At 39.2% G+C, this 18,261-nt stretch overlaps 2 protein-coding genes across 2 annotated transcripts; one reads left to right on the forward strand and one right to left on the reverse strand.

Annotated features, from left to right (window-relative positions):
• The first annotated feature begins 1,737 nt into the window (after positions 1-1,737).
• szl (sizzled) lies at positions 1,738-3,787 on the forward strand. Its single transcript, XM_055037836.1, is given in 6 exon segments — positions 1,738-1,750; positions 2,547-2,611; positions 2,613-2,902; positions 2,998-3,164; positions 3,283-3,375; positions 3,477-3,787. Coding segments are annotated over 6 exon segments (939 nt in total).
• Positions 3,788-7,212: 3,425 nt separating this feature from the next.
• dbx2 (developing brain homeobox 2) lies at positions 7,213-13,542 on the reverse strand. The gene is made up of 4 exons (XM_055060336.1): positions 13,202-13,542; positions 10,746-10,829; positions 8,285-8,469; positions 7,213-8,135 (listed from the first exon to the last, which is right to left on the reverse strand). The coding sequence occupies exons 1-4, from the start codon at positions 13,428-13,430 to the stop codon at positions 7,944-7,946; spliced, it is 690 nt and encodes a 229-aa protein (XP_054916311.1). The 5' UTR covers positions 13,431-13,542; the 3' UTR covers positions 7,213-7,943.
• Between the last annotated feature and the right edge of the window lie 4,719 nt (positions 13,543-18,261).

Genomic DNA, 18,261 nt, shown 5'->3' on the forward strand with positions numbered 1-18,261 from the left:
CGCGAACTCCTGATGCCACTTTCCTTTGAGGTACAAAGGAAATCGTTTAAAATTTCCATTTTTTTATGGATTAAAAGTTTCAGATTAAACAGATTTTAATTATTGCAAAAAAGGGATAAAAATGCAAAACAGAGTGGCAAATCTGAAAATATTTGGTTTGATAGACTTAACTTACGACAATAAGTGTTAAATTTACATTTTAATATATACAGACAAGAAAAAGGTCAGTGAAAGTTTTCTGATGCTGGTGCTGAGTGAAGGCTGTCCTCAGGTCATCACAAAAGACCAACCCAATACTGAACATTTCTGAAAGGATGTTACTCTGTGATGAAGTGGTACAGGATTGCACTTTGTTGCATATTAAAATGTACCCAAGCATTAACGACCGAATGGATTCCATCATTTTTCCATCCAAATTATGTTCCTCAAGATGCAATGATGTCAGTCGCAAAGCAAAATTAATTCGATCAGCATATGCTTTAGGTTTCGAGTTTGATCCCAAACTTTTGGAATCAAACTCCAGAAGTTTGATTTCCAACCTACAAATGATGAACATTTGTGGGTTGGAAAAATTAGTTGGGTGTTGAACCACTTGGTTGACTCCTGCTTGACCTTCTCATTCACTGAGTTTGGGGCAAGCAGCCCATTACCAAGACAGACACACTGTCTACACAACGGCCATTAGGCCCGACAACAGACCCCTGTGGAGCTCCTGGCAGGGGGAGCTTGTTAAATGTGTGGACCTATTGTTCAGCCAAATTGGCCTGTGACTCTAATTGCCCAGTTAGTCGCCTCTAATGGGCTGAACTCGTCTACCCAATCTGGAACCAGCCTCCAGTCTTCAGATCATGTCGTAAAACGTGGCTCAGCTGTGGCCGGTTACATATTCATTGTCCCTTTTCCAGACGGACCTGTTGTAAAGTCACATACATGGGAGTAGTCTCGAGAGCTGACTACTCGGGCAACTCCAGCAGACTGGGTTCTATAGATACCTCTGGCCACGATTTAGATACTCATCTAAATCTGGAGACAGACGACCTCTAAACAAAAACACTGAAATGTAGATGAATCGCATTGCATTAAGCGGTTTGAATAAAGGTTCTCAAGAGAATGGGGTGTAACTCTTGGCATATTAATCAGGTTAACAGCATCCAGATGTGGCTGTTTTGAGTAAAACGTTGAAAATACGGTGTATATGTAGAATCACTAAAAACAAATGTTGAATTATGCATTTGGGGGCTTCAGAATTGAGTTTCTTGTTCAGTGGTTTATTTTTGGGCTCTGATTTTTCTTTTATTTGGAGTTTTATTTTCTTTCTCAGACTTCTGAGTCACATCTCCTGCCAGCTTAACAGCTTATTGTATAGTCACCTTATTAGAGTTCACCACAGGGTAATAAGTACAGCTTTGTTACAAAACAATAATGGAAAAACATCACATTGACCAAGAAACAGAAGAAAGGCCATGCATAGTTATGGAAACTATTGGTGGTTACAAAACAAGATGCTAGATAATTCACAAAGCCCCGTTCAACCCATAATCAAAAATTAGAGTTGAATACTTTGCCACAACTCCAAACCTATTCATGACTGTCCCCCAACGCTGGAAGACCAGTCAAAAAGAGTACCGGAAAAAAAAAAAGCTCTTTAGTAACTGCAGTTACTAAAGGGCCCACCTCTGGAGGAGCTGCAGAGGTGGGATAATCTCACAGTTTAGACTCAAACCACCTCATCCATGTATGGTCTGGTCAAGTGAGACCAAAACTGAACTATTCTGCACATCACCCTGATCACAACATCCTTGAGATGATTTTTTAGCAGGGAAGCTGCTAGGCTCTGTCACGCCTCAGGATCCTGTTGTGGGTTGAAGTGAGAGGCCCCTGTGTTGCCCCGTCACACAACATTCAATTTAAACACATTCAATGTTTGTGGTTTCGACATACAAAACAATGCCTCGCTGTATGCAGTGAGGCATTCCATGAAAAGATTTATTTCACCACACCTAGGCATAAAATGTTAACATCCGTAACTGCCAATGAGTCGGTAACAACATATTTTATTTTAGGTTAAATATAAAGCAAATAGTTGGGCAAATGATTAGAGGTGTAATTGACTACTGGAATAATTTTTAATGAAATTTTGTCATTTTGAAGCCAAAAAGTCATTTAAAAAAAAAGAAACATTTTGAAATTCTGAAAATTTGATTCATTCTGAAAATGTAAGCCTCTTGGGTGTAAAAGTGTGTCGCACATGCAGGTTCAGCAGTGCTATGCTGTTTCTTGTCATCCTCTTCAAACTTCAGAAGCCAGTGAGACAGATTGCTGCGGCTGCTCTTCACTCAGTGAAAACTGGGATGTGATTGCCCATTGTCACCCTCCTCCCACCTCCACACAACCACCCACCCTCCATCTGCTCGCTGCCTCCTTTCTGTCTGCAGGGATCACAAAACAAGCCGTTGTCTCCAAACACATCGTCTCTATGTCTTTTGATAGGTAGTTGATAACAGACTCGCTGGCTGATTGAGCTGGCCCACCTTGCTGTATATAAGAGGAGAAGCTCACAAGAGGGGCAAGCAAGCGACTCCCCTCTTCCTCCTGTTTGCTCCCGGGACTTTTGTCAACTTTTCCTTATGGCTGCTCTCTTGGCCGTCGCTCTTTTCACGTCTCCTTTGCTGGCATTCGACCTGGGCCAGTCCACTCGGTGCGTTACCATCCCCAACCAGATGAAAGTCTGCAAAGGCGTTGGATACTCTGAGATGAGGCTGCCAAACTTTTTAGGCCACAGCAACCTCGAAGGAGAGGTGGTGCCACGCTCTGAGGACTGGAGGCCCCTGCTGCAGACCGGCTGCCATCCTCAAGCCCAGGCCTTCCTCTGCTCCATCATTGCACCCGTCTGTCTCGACACGTACGTTATTATTATTTTTTTAAGCTTTTTCAAAAAATTTCCAGTTCTATTTTTTTCTGTGATTGCAGTAAATGTTTTTTTTCTCTCTTCCTCAGCTTCATCCAGCCTTGTCATAGTCTGTGTGTGGCAGTGAGGGACAGCTGTGCCCCAGTGCTTGCTTGCCAGGGACATCCATGGCCCGAGGCTCTCAACTGTGACCGCTTTCCTGCTGAGGAAGACATGTGTCTGACCCCCCTTGCAAAATTTAGCCACTTTATGAAAGGTGACGAGCTCAAGATGACAATTTTATTCCTTCATTTTAATACTCTTCCTAATGCCTTCTAATCCTGTCAACAATTAGTAAAAACGCTTTTTTTTTCCCTTTCTCTCTGAATTGTCAGACTTGCCAAAAGCTGTTTGCCAGAACTGTCCTTCTGTGGAAGTGGCTCCTGCAGTGAAAACAGTAATGAGTGCTTTTTGTCATCACGACTTTGGTAGGATTCCAGATTCTTTCGAAGAACTCAAAATGCACTTTGTCGTTTTTGTATCAGATCCTCACTTTTTCCAGATGTTAACATCCTTCTGTCCTCCGCAGCCGTCACCGCTAAACTCCACCGTCTTCGCCAGCCCACAGGGGAGCCGGAGTTCCAGGTCGAGGGCCGCGTGGAGTTTATCCGTCAGGGCCCCCTGTTGCCTTATGACACTCAGCATCTCCTCCGGGATTGGCTCCTCATCAACCTGAGCTGCGCCAGCGCCCTGGTTCGTCCGGGCCGCTCGCAGCTCTACGTGCTGGCCGGTTCCGTGCAGCCGGACGGCAACATCGCTCTTGTTCGTCTCTTCCCCTGGCACAAAAAAGATGTAGGCATCGCACTGGCCACTCGCAAATGGAGACATCACAGATGCTGAAGTACATCAGGAGCTGAAGATCAAATTGGAAATGTGTGATCACTTCAGGACAGACGGAGAAAGTCATGAGAGTTTTGTTTCACATCACTGCTGGATCCAGGTCAAACTATATTGCTCTCTTCACTAATTTGTTTTCTGTCAGTATGCTATAATATTATGCACTAAGACCTGTAAATAGTATTAAGTGTAAATTTATATATTTTATTTTCTTGGAGGGTATTGATGTATTTATCACATTTTTTATGCTTTGTGCAAACATGAGAAATAAAATATTTTATGTCTTACATGGTGCGTAATATTTTAAACGGTTTGTGTTCTTCAGCAAATACTGTTCTGGTCATACGTTTGCATACACATGAATGTCACTTTTAACTTTTATAATTTTAAACAAAAAATTCACTGCAAAAAAAACAAGTATAGTCTTTTTTATGGCTAGAAAGTTACTTGCAATGTAAATAGAGAAGGTGCAAAGTAAAGAAGTTTAGGGCTTACGATTTATTGTAGCTTACTTTTGGTGTACCACAAGGAGGGTTGATTGGTCCAGGATTATCTCTTGCATTATACAAATAATATTTCCAGTGGTACTACAGATATAATTAAATATATATTTTCAAATGCATCTAATTTAGTTTGCTATTGTAAAAACTTTTAAAAAATGACTTTGAGCAAGAAAAAAAAAAATCTGGCTTTTAGGGTTTCAATGATATAATCTTGGAAACCACATATCGACTATATAAAAGGGAGTGTCAAAGTATTGCTTTATAAATTCATGGATTTGTTGAAATATAAAATATTGGGGACAAGGTTCTGCTCCCAAATTCTAAAGGCTCTAACTGTGTAAACCGGTCTTTAACACAACTTGTTTACAATTGATAATTGTAAGCAAGTCACATCATCAAAGATTATTTTCATGCAAAATTTCTAAATTTTGATTACATTATGAAATGTAATGATTTAAAATAATGCAAATATTTAGAACAACATCAGTGTCATTTCTAGATTATTCTTTTTCTTCATGGAAAGTGTAATCTAAGACATTGGCATTGGAGATTATTAAAAGCTCTAAGATGAATCTGACATGAATGCCCATGATTTGGGTTTATGTAAACAAGGACAAAATGTTGGTCTCTTTTTCACTCTATATACCTTATAGCCACAAGGTGGCACAGTTAGAACAAACCACAGGTCTGTTGTGGTTTGCTCTAACTGTAGTTTGCAAATGCAAAATGCATCTAAACTTCTCATTCGTCACAAAAGTGCATGAGGAAAATATCCATCTGTTGTGGACGAGTCGTGACGATTCCCAGAGGACATTCTGAACAGTGTAGCACTAATCAGAAGATAAATCACCCATTTTGCATCTCAATTGCTCCGTTTTCTCTACAAGACTGAGCGTGTCTATCTGGCATTATTGAGCACGGATTCTGGTCAGAGCCTCTTTTAGAAATTCTTTTCAAAGAAGACCTAGTCAGTTTTATATTGCACAGTTCAAAATGGGCCGAAAATTTAACTCAACGATGAAAACGAATTGATTTTTGAGTAGATCGAGCTCCCTGTTAAGCGCCAATTGTCTCAAATGTGTGATGTTTTTAATTCAAAATAATGTTGAAGAACTCTATTATTTACTGATTCACTCTTAGCAGTTTTAAGATTTTGTCACCGTTTTTCCAAAGTAACATTTACTTTATAAAGATATTTACTTTTATGGTAGTTTTTAATACTGAAATATGGTGACATTTGTTATTGGCAGTGAGGTCAACACACTGCCAGTATCGATGTGCTGTTGGATGCCTTTGTGACCATTCTTAGCAGTCATAAATGCATCCTCTAACCCTTAATGTTGTCTTCCATTCTGTTTGTATTTTTTGTAATAGCCCAATAGAGCATAAACAACAATTTGTACACTCTAGATGATTAAATCTAAGATTAAATATAATAAATCTATGTGATTTACAATTTAAATTACGTAGGTTGACAAGTTTCTCTTCATAGGAGCAGTTGAAAACAGCACTAAATATCCAGGCTGTGCAACAGGTCAGTGATGGAGCATAAAGCGTTCATACTCCGAGAATTTGTCAAGAGTGCCATAAAGCAGAATGACTTTTGGTGAAGTTTTAAAATAATATCTCAGGCTTTGCACATCTCACAGAACACGGTTCAATCCATCACCTGAAAATAGCAGTCATAAGTTAGAGCCGTGAACTTCCAAGACCAGCCCATCCATCTTAACCGACGAGCCAGGAGAGCGTTAAAGCATCCAAAAAGGTGCATGATAACTCTGAAGCCTCAGGAGCTGCAGGAAGAGCGGTAAAACGAGGAAGAAAAGACGTAAGTCAGATTTTTTTGTTTGAAACAAACAAGTTGGGCTCAACGACTAATTGTGATTAATCAATTATTGAAATAATTATCAGCTAATTTAGTGTCTTATTAAAAGGAGTGTACGGGTTCTAAAAAAGGATAACAGAGCAGTAATTAACCCAGAACTGTACTGTATGGTCACTATAAGCAGCAGACGGCACTGAGGATAAAATCTGCCTGCATTCGAGGGAAACGTTTGTCACTTAAGAGAGTATCAAACATTTTTCAATTCCTATTTCAACTTTTTTTATTCTGCACACACATACACACGTACAACTGTTTTCATTTGAAGAGTGCTATTTTGGCCTTTCCAACTAAAGAAACATGACCAAAGGTGTGTTTTCTAAAAGTCCTCAATTATAACTATGGATTTGGGGAGATTGATGTTTTAGCAGTAGCATAGGTGGGAAAAGTTTCCCTCCAAACCTCTTTGAAAGATTAAATCTTAAAAGAAAAAAAATAATTAAGCCTCAAAGCAATCTAAAGTAATTTATGGCATTTGCATTCAGAATTTGTGCATTTTGTCAGGCTGGTCATAGTATCATCCATCACCACTTAAACAGCTTTGTCAGAAATTCCTTCATCATCAATCACCCATGTTGGAGTCGACTGCTTTCCAGATGGGGCGAAGACGCAGAGGAGCAGTTAGTCTGTCGGTGAAACAGTGACACACATTGGGGATAATAGCACTAGATACAAGCACACATGGGCCAAAATGTTCATGTTCAGTGTTTAAGCATACGTTTATGGCTTTACACGTAGGAAGAATACATTTGCATGAAAGTGCTCCATCTTGATCAAAGGAGCGCTGGGACAAGGCAGAGGAACTTGAATTTTTTTTTCAGATTATTTGTCTTGACATAATGATCATTTTAGCAAACATGTAAAAACTTTTTTTTTTAATATGAGTTACATCCTTCAAGTTTAAGAATTGGGGATTTTTTTTTTCCTTTATTCTCTCAGAAAACATCCACTCAATTGCCCTTCATAGTCTAAATATTATCTGGAGTTAAAATATCAAATCTCACAATATATCTGTAGGTTTATTCATTTATTTTTAATTAGTTCACACTTCACGTTATTAGCCTAAATCATCTACTTAAATTCAAATGTCGGGCAGCATTATTGCAAACAACGCAACAAATCACATTAACATTAATATGGGTGATTTATGAATTATTTGAACCCTGATGGGAGAAATGTGCTGATTTTTAAATATTAAACTGTTTCATTCCCTTAGTTTTCTCACGTATTGTTATTTTTGTATCATAATTGATACGTTGGGCTGTTGTGAGCATGCAATTATCACGACCCAAATATACATTTTGTGTCTTTTATAAACTACACCACACACTGAAACAGCAATTTACACCAAATCTTTTCATGCATTCATAATTTTTTTATGATAAAAAAAATTAGATAGTTTTTGTGGAAAGTAGAAACATTGTTAAAGAGGTGGAGGTCTGACCAATACCTGTATACTACAGTTAACGTTAGTCCCTAATAATATGGGGTAGTAGAAAAGTATATCATGTTACTTACAATGTGACGGTTTAATAAAACATTTAATTTACAATTCAAGACGTTGAGGAAAATATTACCGACATGTAACTGGCTTAAAAAAAGAATTAGAAGAATGTTTTTTTCACAATTTTATGTAATTGTATATGTAGATCATTTGACCTCCAGATGCATTTTCAGTGTTAGCCTGTACAACTTTGTATGTAGCGTCAGTATTCAAGTCTTTGCAGAGAATTTTGCAGACATGGGAGAGTCACTTGCTCAGCATCAGCATCATTCATGTGTCTCTGCTGCTCTTCTGTGGCGCTGAGCTGTCTGTTTTCATGTCAGCGTGATTGTGGGGCATTTGGACTTCGTCTTGAGGACGACTTCTGGCCAACAGCTCGTCCATCGGTGAGCGAATGCTATGGACCTCTTTCTCCTTGTGGTTTCTCCATTTCATGCGACGGTTCTGGAACCAGATCTTCACCTAACGGAGTAAAAAAGCGGAGAAACATTTCAGATTGCCATACGACGGGGTTATTAATTACCTAACCCCAAGCAAGAAGAAGATGAGGTTTCATGTCATATTCTCCTTTAACTTTTGCCTTTCGTGGTATTGTTGAATAAAAAACTCACCTGTGATTCCTTCAGGCTAAGATCAGCTGCCAGTTTGTTCCTGTCCATTTTGCTGATGTACTTTTGCCTCCGAAAGGTTTTCTCCAGTTCCTTTCTTTGTTCTTCGGAGAAAACAGCCCTCCTGAGGATCCCTCTGCGGGATTTCGGGTTTGAATTCGACGACCACATTTGAACATTTCCTCCTTCTGAAAATGAAAAGATGTATGTTGTTTGAAACTTGAAATACCATTTCTGTTGTTTTGAACTTCTCCATCCTGTCTCACCATACACTTCAATTTGCTTCAATGGAAAGTTTAGTGACTAAGCAAGACTAACTGAAGTATTATATTGTAATTCCTGCCTATGAAATGACACAGACTCAGTAAACATCAATTTTTACATTTTACCTCAAATTCTCAACTGGATTCCGGTCTGGTCTTTGACTAGGCCTTTCTCACACATTAATATGCTTTGACCATTCCAGGTTAGTTAATGCCTCATGTTGTGGGTGAATGGGTAAAACTCTAAAAGGTTTTATGATGAGATTTTTTCAGTATGTATCTCCAACAGTCATTGACTCTAGCCTGTACTCTATTAAGACAAGCAATCCCACAGTATGATGTTGCCATCACCATGTTTCATCATGAGGAGGGAGTTTACGGTCATGTTTTCCACACAAATAATTTTTAATGTTGGTCTTTGAAAAGCTCAATTTTGCCCTCATCAGCGCACCTTCTTTTTCATGTTTCCTGGCCCCCAGGACATGGCTCATAGCAAATTGGAAGCAGGACTTTCTGTCATGATCTTTAAAAATGTAACAACTTTGCCACCAATCTGTAAAGGCCATATTTATAGAGGACCACTAATATTTGTACTGTCAACAGATTCTCTAACTAAACTGTGGATCTGATTTACATTAATATTCTCCTTTGCTTGACCATGAGAGCAAAGCGGGCTCAGTACAAATTCACGCCAGCCTTGTTGTCCCTTTGTCTTTGAACCAAGTTAAAAACGTTTTTTGCCATCCCTCATTCCAACTCCCCTCTTTCTGACTGTCCGCTTTAACAAACTTGGCTTGAGTAAACTGAGTAGAGCATTACTTCTACAAAGAAAAAAAAGAGATTTGTTGACCTGTAAGAACCAGTCCCACGGTGCCTCACTCACAGGTTCACGCACAACAAAAGTCAAGTGAAACAATTTATCTGATACATTCAGCATTGCCTTTTTAATCTGTACGACAAATCTGCACATAGACCACCTCCAGTGAGCACAAAACGCGCTTGGATATGCTTCTCACTTCTCAATTGGACCACAATAGCTTTTACCTAAATGGCTGATTACAGGGTCATTCCTGGGTAATGTGTGTCTTTTCAACCATTGAGGTCTGTGGGACACCAACAATGCATCCGTACAATGGAAATGCCATTACTCGATGGCTCAGTGGCCCAACGCTAAATCTTTTCTCTCGTAGGTTCGAAGCCAGTTTGTATGTGAAGATGAGCTCGAATAAGTCTATAAAAGTCACTTTCATTGAGTGCTTTATGTCCCAGTCAAGTGGTCTCCAATGGGCCGGAATGAGCTTTGAAGGACAGGAGAAAAGAGGGGGGGTCTGCGAGCCAAGCTCTTTAGCCATACAATGGGCGGGGGATGTTCCTCGTCCAGCCCTCTCCTGCAGAGAAATGGCTGATTTTTTTGAGGGGGGTTCCTTCACGCTCAGCGGAGTTCATTGCGGCGGTGAAAAATTGCGGCGAGGTCGCGTGTGGATGGTGGAGTGAAAGTGCCGATTGGTCACGGCCGCCATTGGCATTGTTTTGTTGCCGGGCACTGTGGGAAAATGTCACCCTACTAAGAAGACCCTGGCGACTTGTGGGATGAAGGCTCCCTGATTTGTGCTTTTCTCCACAACACCTGATAGCCATCATGAATCACTGCAACTAATAACTTCCAATTGCCGAGGAACAATACCTAAGGAGGACGAGCGTTTGACTTAATCAGATCTGTGTCGATTTATGGGAGGTACGGGATAGTAGCAGTTGAAGCACAAAATTGCATTTTCTACCTTGATGAAATGGCAACATTTGATTGATGTTTGTACCTATCAAATTGAATTGATCCTAACGGTGAAGTCTCATTAGAAGTGAGAAAGAAAAAGACATTGAATGTCTTATTAAGCAGTAAGAATTCCTGTCACACTATCGTCTAAATGTACAGAGACAATATGTTCACTATTTCTGTATGTATGCAGTGGTAAACAAGTGTATTTGTAACTACAAAACGCTGACCCTTTGGGACCCTGAGACCCCGCCCTCTCAAACCCGTTCCAAACAGCCGTGAATGGTTATGAATAGAGCGGTGCAGAGATGAACAGAGAATTAGCTCTCTGGCATTGCATCAGTAATCAGCTGTGGAAAGTATGGAAGACCTCACTGCTGAACGTTTAGAGAGCAGCTGAGGTGTCGCTGATGAGGCATAGAAAACTCACTGGAGAAGACGGGAGGGGGGCTGGACCCACCGCAGCATGCCAGCAGACACGGCGGGCCCTGCAGGAAGACGCCGCTCAGGACACCTGCCAGGATAGATGCAATCATGAGCCATATGCGATCTGTCTACGTTTTTAAAAGTTTTGTTGTGTTTAATGTGAGTAGACACAGATTTCTTGTGTTTGAAGTATTTCGATCTTACAAATCTAAAATGGCTGTGCTTAAAAAGAAACTGAGAATTGAGAAAGAGCAACTGTTTCAGCTCTTAATAAAGGGTTAGTGTGTTTGTTAGACACCGCTGCTGCTACATCATAGACAATGGCGTAAATGTCTACCTTTCCTGAATATTTTACAAATTATGTAAAATATTATGATAAAAAAAAACCCTCACCACTCTGTAAACAGCTGTTCATTAAGGTAGATATCTGGTGATCTTCTTAAGCTGCAAGGAAAGCTCATCGTCTAAACTGTCCCTCATTCAGTCTTAGCCGGATTTTAAAAGTTTTAAAACGAGTTCATCTGGTAAAAAAAATCTAAACTGAAACTCAGTTTGCACACAAAACAGCAACATCGTTTCAAGGAGTCCAATAGTTATATTTACTGAAGGAACCTGTACTCCTCTTTATTTGTAAAATGAATTTAGCTTTATTTCAATGCGGCCCATTTATCTACTGATTATAGGGTTGCACAAGTTCTTGCTGATCGTCTTGAAAAAACATGACCTGCCAATTCCGATTTTGGCGGATCCATTTTTTTTTTTTAAATAACAGAGATTGTCATGAGGTCATAACCCACCATCAATGTTCTAGTCTTATTTAATTGAAAAACACTATTGCTGAAATAAAGAAAGTTTGTTTTAATTCCCATGCTCTAAAATTTAATGAAAGGTTTAGGACATTGCTGTCCAGGCAACTAAAAAAAAAAAAGATCAGTCCCTTTAATCTTTCATTTTTTCACCTTTTAGAAACAACCAAAACTTGCACAACGGTAGGAGTTTGCCTCAACAAAATCACAAGGTTTGAGATCAGTTGAGAACAAACTATGAAAATGAAAGGAATCTGTGGAAACAGGAGTATTGCCTGCAGAGAACAGTGACACCCTGATTGTCATGCAACTGCAGCCAAAATGAAGCTTTGAATTGTTAAATTGGAACGATGAAAAGCATAATAATGGCACATAATATTTGAACATTATATAAACCTAAACACTAGCAAAACGTAGTCTTTAGGTTGAGTTTAACCATTTTTAATTATATATTATTTCTGTACTGCGATGGACTGGCTACCTGTCCGGGGTGGAACCCGCCTTTAAACCGTTTACAGCTGGAGATACGCACCAGCAGCCCTCGCTGCCCCACTAATAACATAATGGATAATGGACGGATGCATTATTTGTGGATGGAAAAAAACAAACTGGAAAGGACGTTTACAGTCTCGTTTTGTGGAACCAAATATCAAGTTAGTTTCATTTTAAAACGTCTTCAGCAAAGTTGTGGCAAAGAGTGGCTGCCTGAAAGTCATTTGTCAAACGTTGTTAGCATTATTATTGGTTCCTTATGTTCTGCTTTTTGTAAAGTGTTCCTCCAAAGGATTGCAAGAATGTAAAAGGCCAGTTTTCTTTTTTCTTTTCTTTTTTTTTTTTTTTGCGTAAAGAAAATATTGGTTCTTTGTCGTTCCAATCAGCTAATAGTAAAAGTTTGTAAAAAAAGAAAGAAAAAAAAAACTTGCAATGTTGGCAACAATTATCTTTAAGACGGGATTATTTTTAACCCCACTAACAAATGTGCTCGAATAAAAAAAAAAGTTCAATAAAACATTCACTGTCAAGTTATTCTACTACAGTAGAAGAATTTTTTAAGATTTTTACACATTTTTACCAGAACTAGAAATAACCGTGACAGTTCTGTGTTGCAGGTACCATCACATACATGAAAACTAACCATGCACTGACATCTCCATTCTATCTTTTTGAGCAAACAAATTCATATAAAACTGAGAAAAGGCACATATTTATTGATTTGTTTTGTTGCCTGAAATTAATCTGTGGTTTGAAATTATGAAAAAATGAAACCATTCTTTTTTTTTTGCCATTCAGTCTGTTGTGAATTAACTGTGGCCCAACATGGATTTGAACATGTTTTCTTGTTATCCTTTTTTTGAGAAGAGTTTTAATTATATTTGTGAGTACATCAATATGCTGCCATTCTTATTAGCAGTTCTGAAAAACTCTAGAGCCAATTCAGGACCAACTCCAGAGTCATGGCTGTTCCTAATGCACCAATGATCATCCATGTCTTTTTAGAATAAATGCAAATATTTGAGTTGTTCAACAATCCCTATTTATAAAAGTAATATAGTGATTGCACACCTTTTGCCAACAATAATAATAATAAAAAATCTTTATATAAAATGACATGAAGTAAACATATGTTGTTTAAATCAGTCAGAAATAATAATACCTGAGCAAGGTAGAAGTGGACCGCCCATGATTTTTCCCTGTGGAGGACTCAGGCTGTGATGGGCTCCACGCTCCTGGCCCCAGGGTCTTCTGGGACGTTCACATGCAGCTTGTCTGAGGTGTCCACATGCTGATCCCTCCGGATGGACAGGAGGACTTTGTGATTTCAAAAGATTGTCGATCAGAAAGCTCTTTCCGGAGCTTCCAAACCCTGGTAAAATTGCAGCCATGTTCCTTCTTGGTCCAAGACCATCCTTCAGTCCAGTTCCCTCTTCTGCAGTCACAGTATGGTGACTCTGGACTCCGTTTTAATCCTTTCCTGGGTGACCCGGACCAACTTCATTAAACTCTGAGGAAGACAAAAGTTCTCTGGTCTTCTTCTTTCGGGCCTGTACTTTGCTCCAGGGCTGCGATGCGATTGGCTGAGAGGCTCTAATGTGTTTCTCAATTCAGATAAGGCTGGGGCCTTTCTGGAGTGGCAGAAGGTGGGTCTGCCTCATTCATTATGTCAAATAGCCTATTAAATGATAGACACCGGAGACAATGAGGTGCTGGCCGAAGTTTAACATGAACCAAACAGTCCTCTGCAGTAGTAAATAGTTTTCTCTATTCTCCAGCCTCCCTCAGAGCTCCATTGTGCCTGAAGCTTCTCAGCAGTTCATTGGAAATGCACTTTGTGTCCTTTTTCAACGTAATTTCAGACACTTTGCTTTGTGGGGCTTTTCTTGGTTGAGAAATGTATCTGAAATGGATTAAATGATTGTGATTATATGAAGCCTGACAAATGTTACGATTGTTAGTTTTTTCTCATTTACAGAATTTGGATTAGAAATTAAATTTTTTCAATGTGTATGTTCGAGTTGCTGTTTAAGATATGAACATATCTGTGGAATTAAATTTTATTTTCTTATTATGGATTTTCTGTTTCCAATTTAGGCTTTTGTTTTTCCCTTTCACAGAAAAATAAGTCATTTATTTCTTTCAATAACAAATGCCTATTGACAATAAAAACATACCTGCTTAATAATGGACACTCTTTGAACTCACTGTTAATTTCGAGTCCAGGATTCCTCAAAATTCATAAGATATTTTTGTGAGCATTTTTGCTGATGACTTCCCAGGAAACACTGAAGCTGTTTAGCTTTTAGTAGCGATTATGGTGAACTTTTGCTACATTTAGATCATTATATATGTGAACGCTGTCATAGATGGAGAAGCAGAAGCAAACACTGACGATGAATGTTATCATCTACAGAACTTGAACTCGTGCTTATGTTAGTGTTTATTCACTGTTTCCACCTGTTAACCTATCACCGCGATATTCACTTGTTAATTGAGTAAATGTTATGCTATCTTTGTACCTTAAATATCATCATGTTATTTGCAAAGCGGTTGGATTTTTAAGAAATATTTTCCATTCATTGTTGGAATATTTTACCAACTCAAATTTAAGACTTTTAAAAACCATTATGAATATAATTTAAGGCCAGTGACAATGATGTCATTGGTTCAATGACATTGTCATTGGGTCAAAACTGAACCAATGACTAAGACAAAAAACTTCCAGCCAACTGGCAATAAACTTCACGTATCCATGGGTGCAGAAAAAACGTAATCTTGCTAAGTAGCTCGCTAGTAAGGGTATATTAGCAGCTGGTTCCCAGTAGCCACAACCACCTTGAGACGCACAGTGAAGACGTCTGCATGTGACTCCAACTTTTGACTTATAGAAAAAGTCCCATGAGAAAAGATATAGTCTCGGCAAAATTTGAGACTTGTGATTAATGTTTTAAAGCCACTTTTTAAGAATGAAATGAAGATATTTTTAGGCCTTTGTTTCAGATACATGAATATGAGGCTTTGTAACGATGCGCTGACACCTGGAGCGTTCGCAGGAACGGGGGCAATGGCACAGGTCGTGTTGCATGTGTAGGCAAGTGTCATGGTGGTGGCTGACAGAACTCGCCTCTTTACAAGTGTGTCTGCCTGACGTAGCAGGTTGAGGCAGTGTTTCTGCAGAAAAACGGAATAACCTGTCTTGAAACTGTTGTTGAAGATTTTTTTTTTTCATCGAAAGTTTGCCCCGATCCTCTTCTCAAAACACTTAGTTGTGTTTCACTGTTGCCAAATCGTCTCATATAGAGGTTGAACATGAAAAAATAATAAATAAGTAAATACGTGTCAGGGAGATGCTTTAATGAAAGCATGCAAACGAGTAGAAAAGAAACAGAAAGGCACCAAAAAGTCAGATAATTTGCCTTTTGTGCATTGCATTTTATTAAATGAGAGTCACAAAAACATAGTATAGTTTTGGAAACTATATCCAAAGTAAGTTTGATTTTATGGACGTGGCTGACTAGTGGATTTAACCTTTAAATGCGCTGCAACTTGAAAATAAATTGGTTATTTGAGAACACACATACACACACACACGCACACATGTTTGTCAGGTTTTGCAATAAACACATCCAATGAGAGGCTTGTGCAACCTTTCACACTGCAACTAATGATCCTTGGTGTGTGCGTGTGTGTGGATGTGTGTGTGTGGAGGCGGGTGTGTGATAGATCCAGTCCACGCGTGTAGATACCTCATGCTGAGCATGGAAATTGGCCCAGACAGCTCGGCCTATTGTATAATGGCCGGGGAGCCAAAGGTTGCTTGTAATCAAATTTGAGGTTTTTATTCCTCAGACTGGTGGAGAAACCACGGCGCTCTGTGCCTCCTCACACCGTGAGTGTTAGGAGACTCCATGCTCCATCCACTTTTGTGTGGAGAGTGTGTGTGTGTGTGCGTGTGCGGGTGTGTGTGTGTTAACATGTTCCACAAATAGAGTGGCGGCTGCGATGTCCCTCCACAAGCCTTTTGTGTGAGCGATGAGTCATTTGGTCATATGATGAGAAAAGAGGAAGAGAAAACCTGCTAGTGAAGATATTTTTAAGGCTTCGTCCTCGGATTCAACTTTTCATCTTGCGAGCAAACTGACAACAGCTACCCTGACAATCACGTTTCACAGTAAAATTCTGAATATCGTGCAGATGTTCGTCGTCATAGTATTCATTGTCAATGTTTAACGTGCATACTTCCCTATCCTACCTAACATTTTAGTCGGATTGCAGCTCATAGAGCTAAAAGGCAAAGCTAAGAGCGTATCGCTATTAAGATTCACCACTGTGTAATTAACCAGATTCCAATAAAATGCTCCAGAACAGGGGAGGTATAATTAGGCTATTCCCAAACAGTAGGCTTTAGAAACACCCTGAAGCAAGTTCATGTGAATTTATTTGATGCCCACCTCTCGTCCAGAATGGAGGGGAAAAAAAACAAGGGTCCTTGCATTCAAGCAGCTCACAATGGACCTGTTGAAAGCTAGCACTCTGCAGACCGGCTAACGTTCCCTTTCTCTCCCTTTTTCAACCCCAGAAAAGCTCTTAAAAAGATACCGGGCCATTGCACACGCAATTGATATTCCACCACTCGAACTTAATATTGTGAATGGAGGGCCAGGTTCTATGAATCAGGCGGACAATGCGCTTAGCATAGCAGCAAACTGGCACTTTGTGTGTGGTGTCTGTGTCCCACAGGAGGAAGTTTCTAATGTGAGGCTCACAATTGTGCGTCTATAGAGTTCTAATGAGCTTCTGTGCGCCGAGTGAATGGATGCAGGCTATTCATCGCGAGGGCCCAATGAGCCAGCTCACTGCACACATTCACAATGGCATCCAGGGGGGGAATGGGAGTGACTGTGTGGAGCAACTGCCCTGCCATGCGTAGGCCAGTAGAGCTCACCATACGTTCAGGCATGCTCTGATTAAGAGTACGTCCACATTGGGATGGTTGCATTCAAGTTGATCTCCACTGAAAGACTCCACATCAGCTGCTTTTTATATATACTTATATATCAAACAAACTAAAACTAATGTGGACAAGTTGCGGCAATTTGACGTCACTAGTTGGCAGTCATCCGTCCATCCGTCCATCAATCTTTTTCCCTCCAATTTCCGAGCTTTCTGTCCTTTCACTAGTAAGGTTTTGGTCCAAAACTGCAAAGCATCTCCAAACACATGTCAGCTCCAGGTCAACGCTTCACAGTTGGTACGTCGTTCCTCAACAGGAACGCTGCACTTTATCGATGGCAAGCATGTTGCGTGTGCTCATATTGAAATAATGAAATTTTAGATGGTAGAATCTATCCGGAGAACATTTTTCTAGTAGTCAAGGTCTTTGTCGCAGTTCTCTCTGAAAAACTTCAGTCTGTACTTTGTTTTTGTTTTAATATAGAGAACAAACATTTCCTCTTTGCACACCCTCCATGGAAGCCTGTTATATGTGACATTTTAGTGTTTCTGTAAAGTTGTAGCAGCATCTTGTAGTTTGCTTCAAGGATAAACTGGTTCAGTTCATCCAGAAGAGGATGAGCAGTTTGATTGTCTTCCACTTGAAGACTATTTCGCCTTGAGAGAATACTGCTTTTGTAGTCTCTGACATTCCCGTCAGAGACTACAAACAGACTGCAAAATGTCTATTTAGTTTTGCCATGTTTGGCAAAGTCAGTAGCGGCTTTTGAGGAAGTTTCTCATTAATAAACAATGAGGCGTTTGATTATTTACAACTATTGTTTCTGAGTGATTGTCAGAATTTATATTTGTCAAATATTACTCAGATTTTCTTCCCTTGTCTGGGAAAAAAACCCAAAACTAACAAACAATAGCACACATATAAATACATTTAAAAGGTTTTGACACATAAGAATGAGTCATTTTAGCTTGCATATTTGTTTGAAAAGGAGTGAAAAAAAATTTACTTTTTAAAATTCCCATCCTTTTATACTACTCTTCAAAATACCCTTTTACCAAAATACATGTGACAGTATATTTTATACCAAAATCTTACATACTGATATATCAATATTGTTATATGATAGCAATGTTAATAATATTTTTATCTGAATCATCAAATTTTATCCCTTATTATGTATGACTCCTGTATAATATTTAGAAAAAAATTTTTGAAAACCTTTTTTGAACATATTTATGCTTTTATTCATACTTTCAAATGAATAA

The sequence above is a fragment of the Poeciliopsis prolifica genome, unplaced genomic scaffold, assembly GCF_027474105.1.
Source record: "Poeciliopsis prolifica strain line A6 unplaced genomic scaffold, Auburn_PproV2 SCAFFOLD001, whole genome shotgun sequence".
NCBI lineage: Eukaryota > Metazoa > Chordata > Actinopteri > Cyprinodontiformes > Poeciliidae > Poeciliopsis > Poeciliopsis prolifica.

Excerpts from the sequence above, each read along its gene's own strand:
- dbx2 (XM_055060336.1), bottom strand. The coding sequence starts at position 13,430 with ATGGCTGCAATTTTACCAGGGTTTGGAAGCTCCGGAAAGAGCTTTCTG. Across the intron at positions 10,830-13,201 it reads TCCACTTCTACCTTGCTCAG|GTGTCCTGAGCGGCGTCTTC; the intron begins GTATTATTATTT and ends CTATCCTGGCAG. Across the intron at positions 8,136-8,284 it reads TTAGCCTGAAGGAATCACAG|GTGAAGATCTGGTTCCAGAA; the intron begins GTGAGTTTTTTA and ends TTACTCCGTTAG.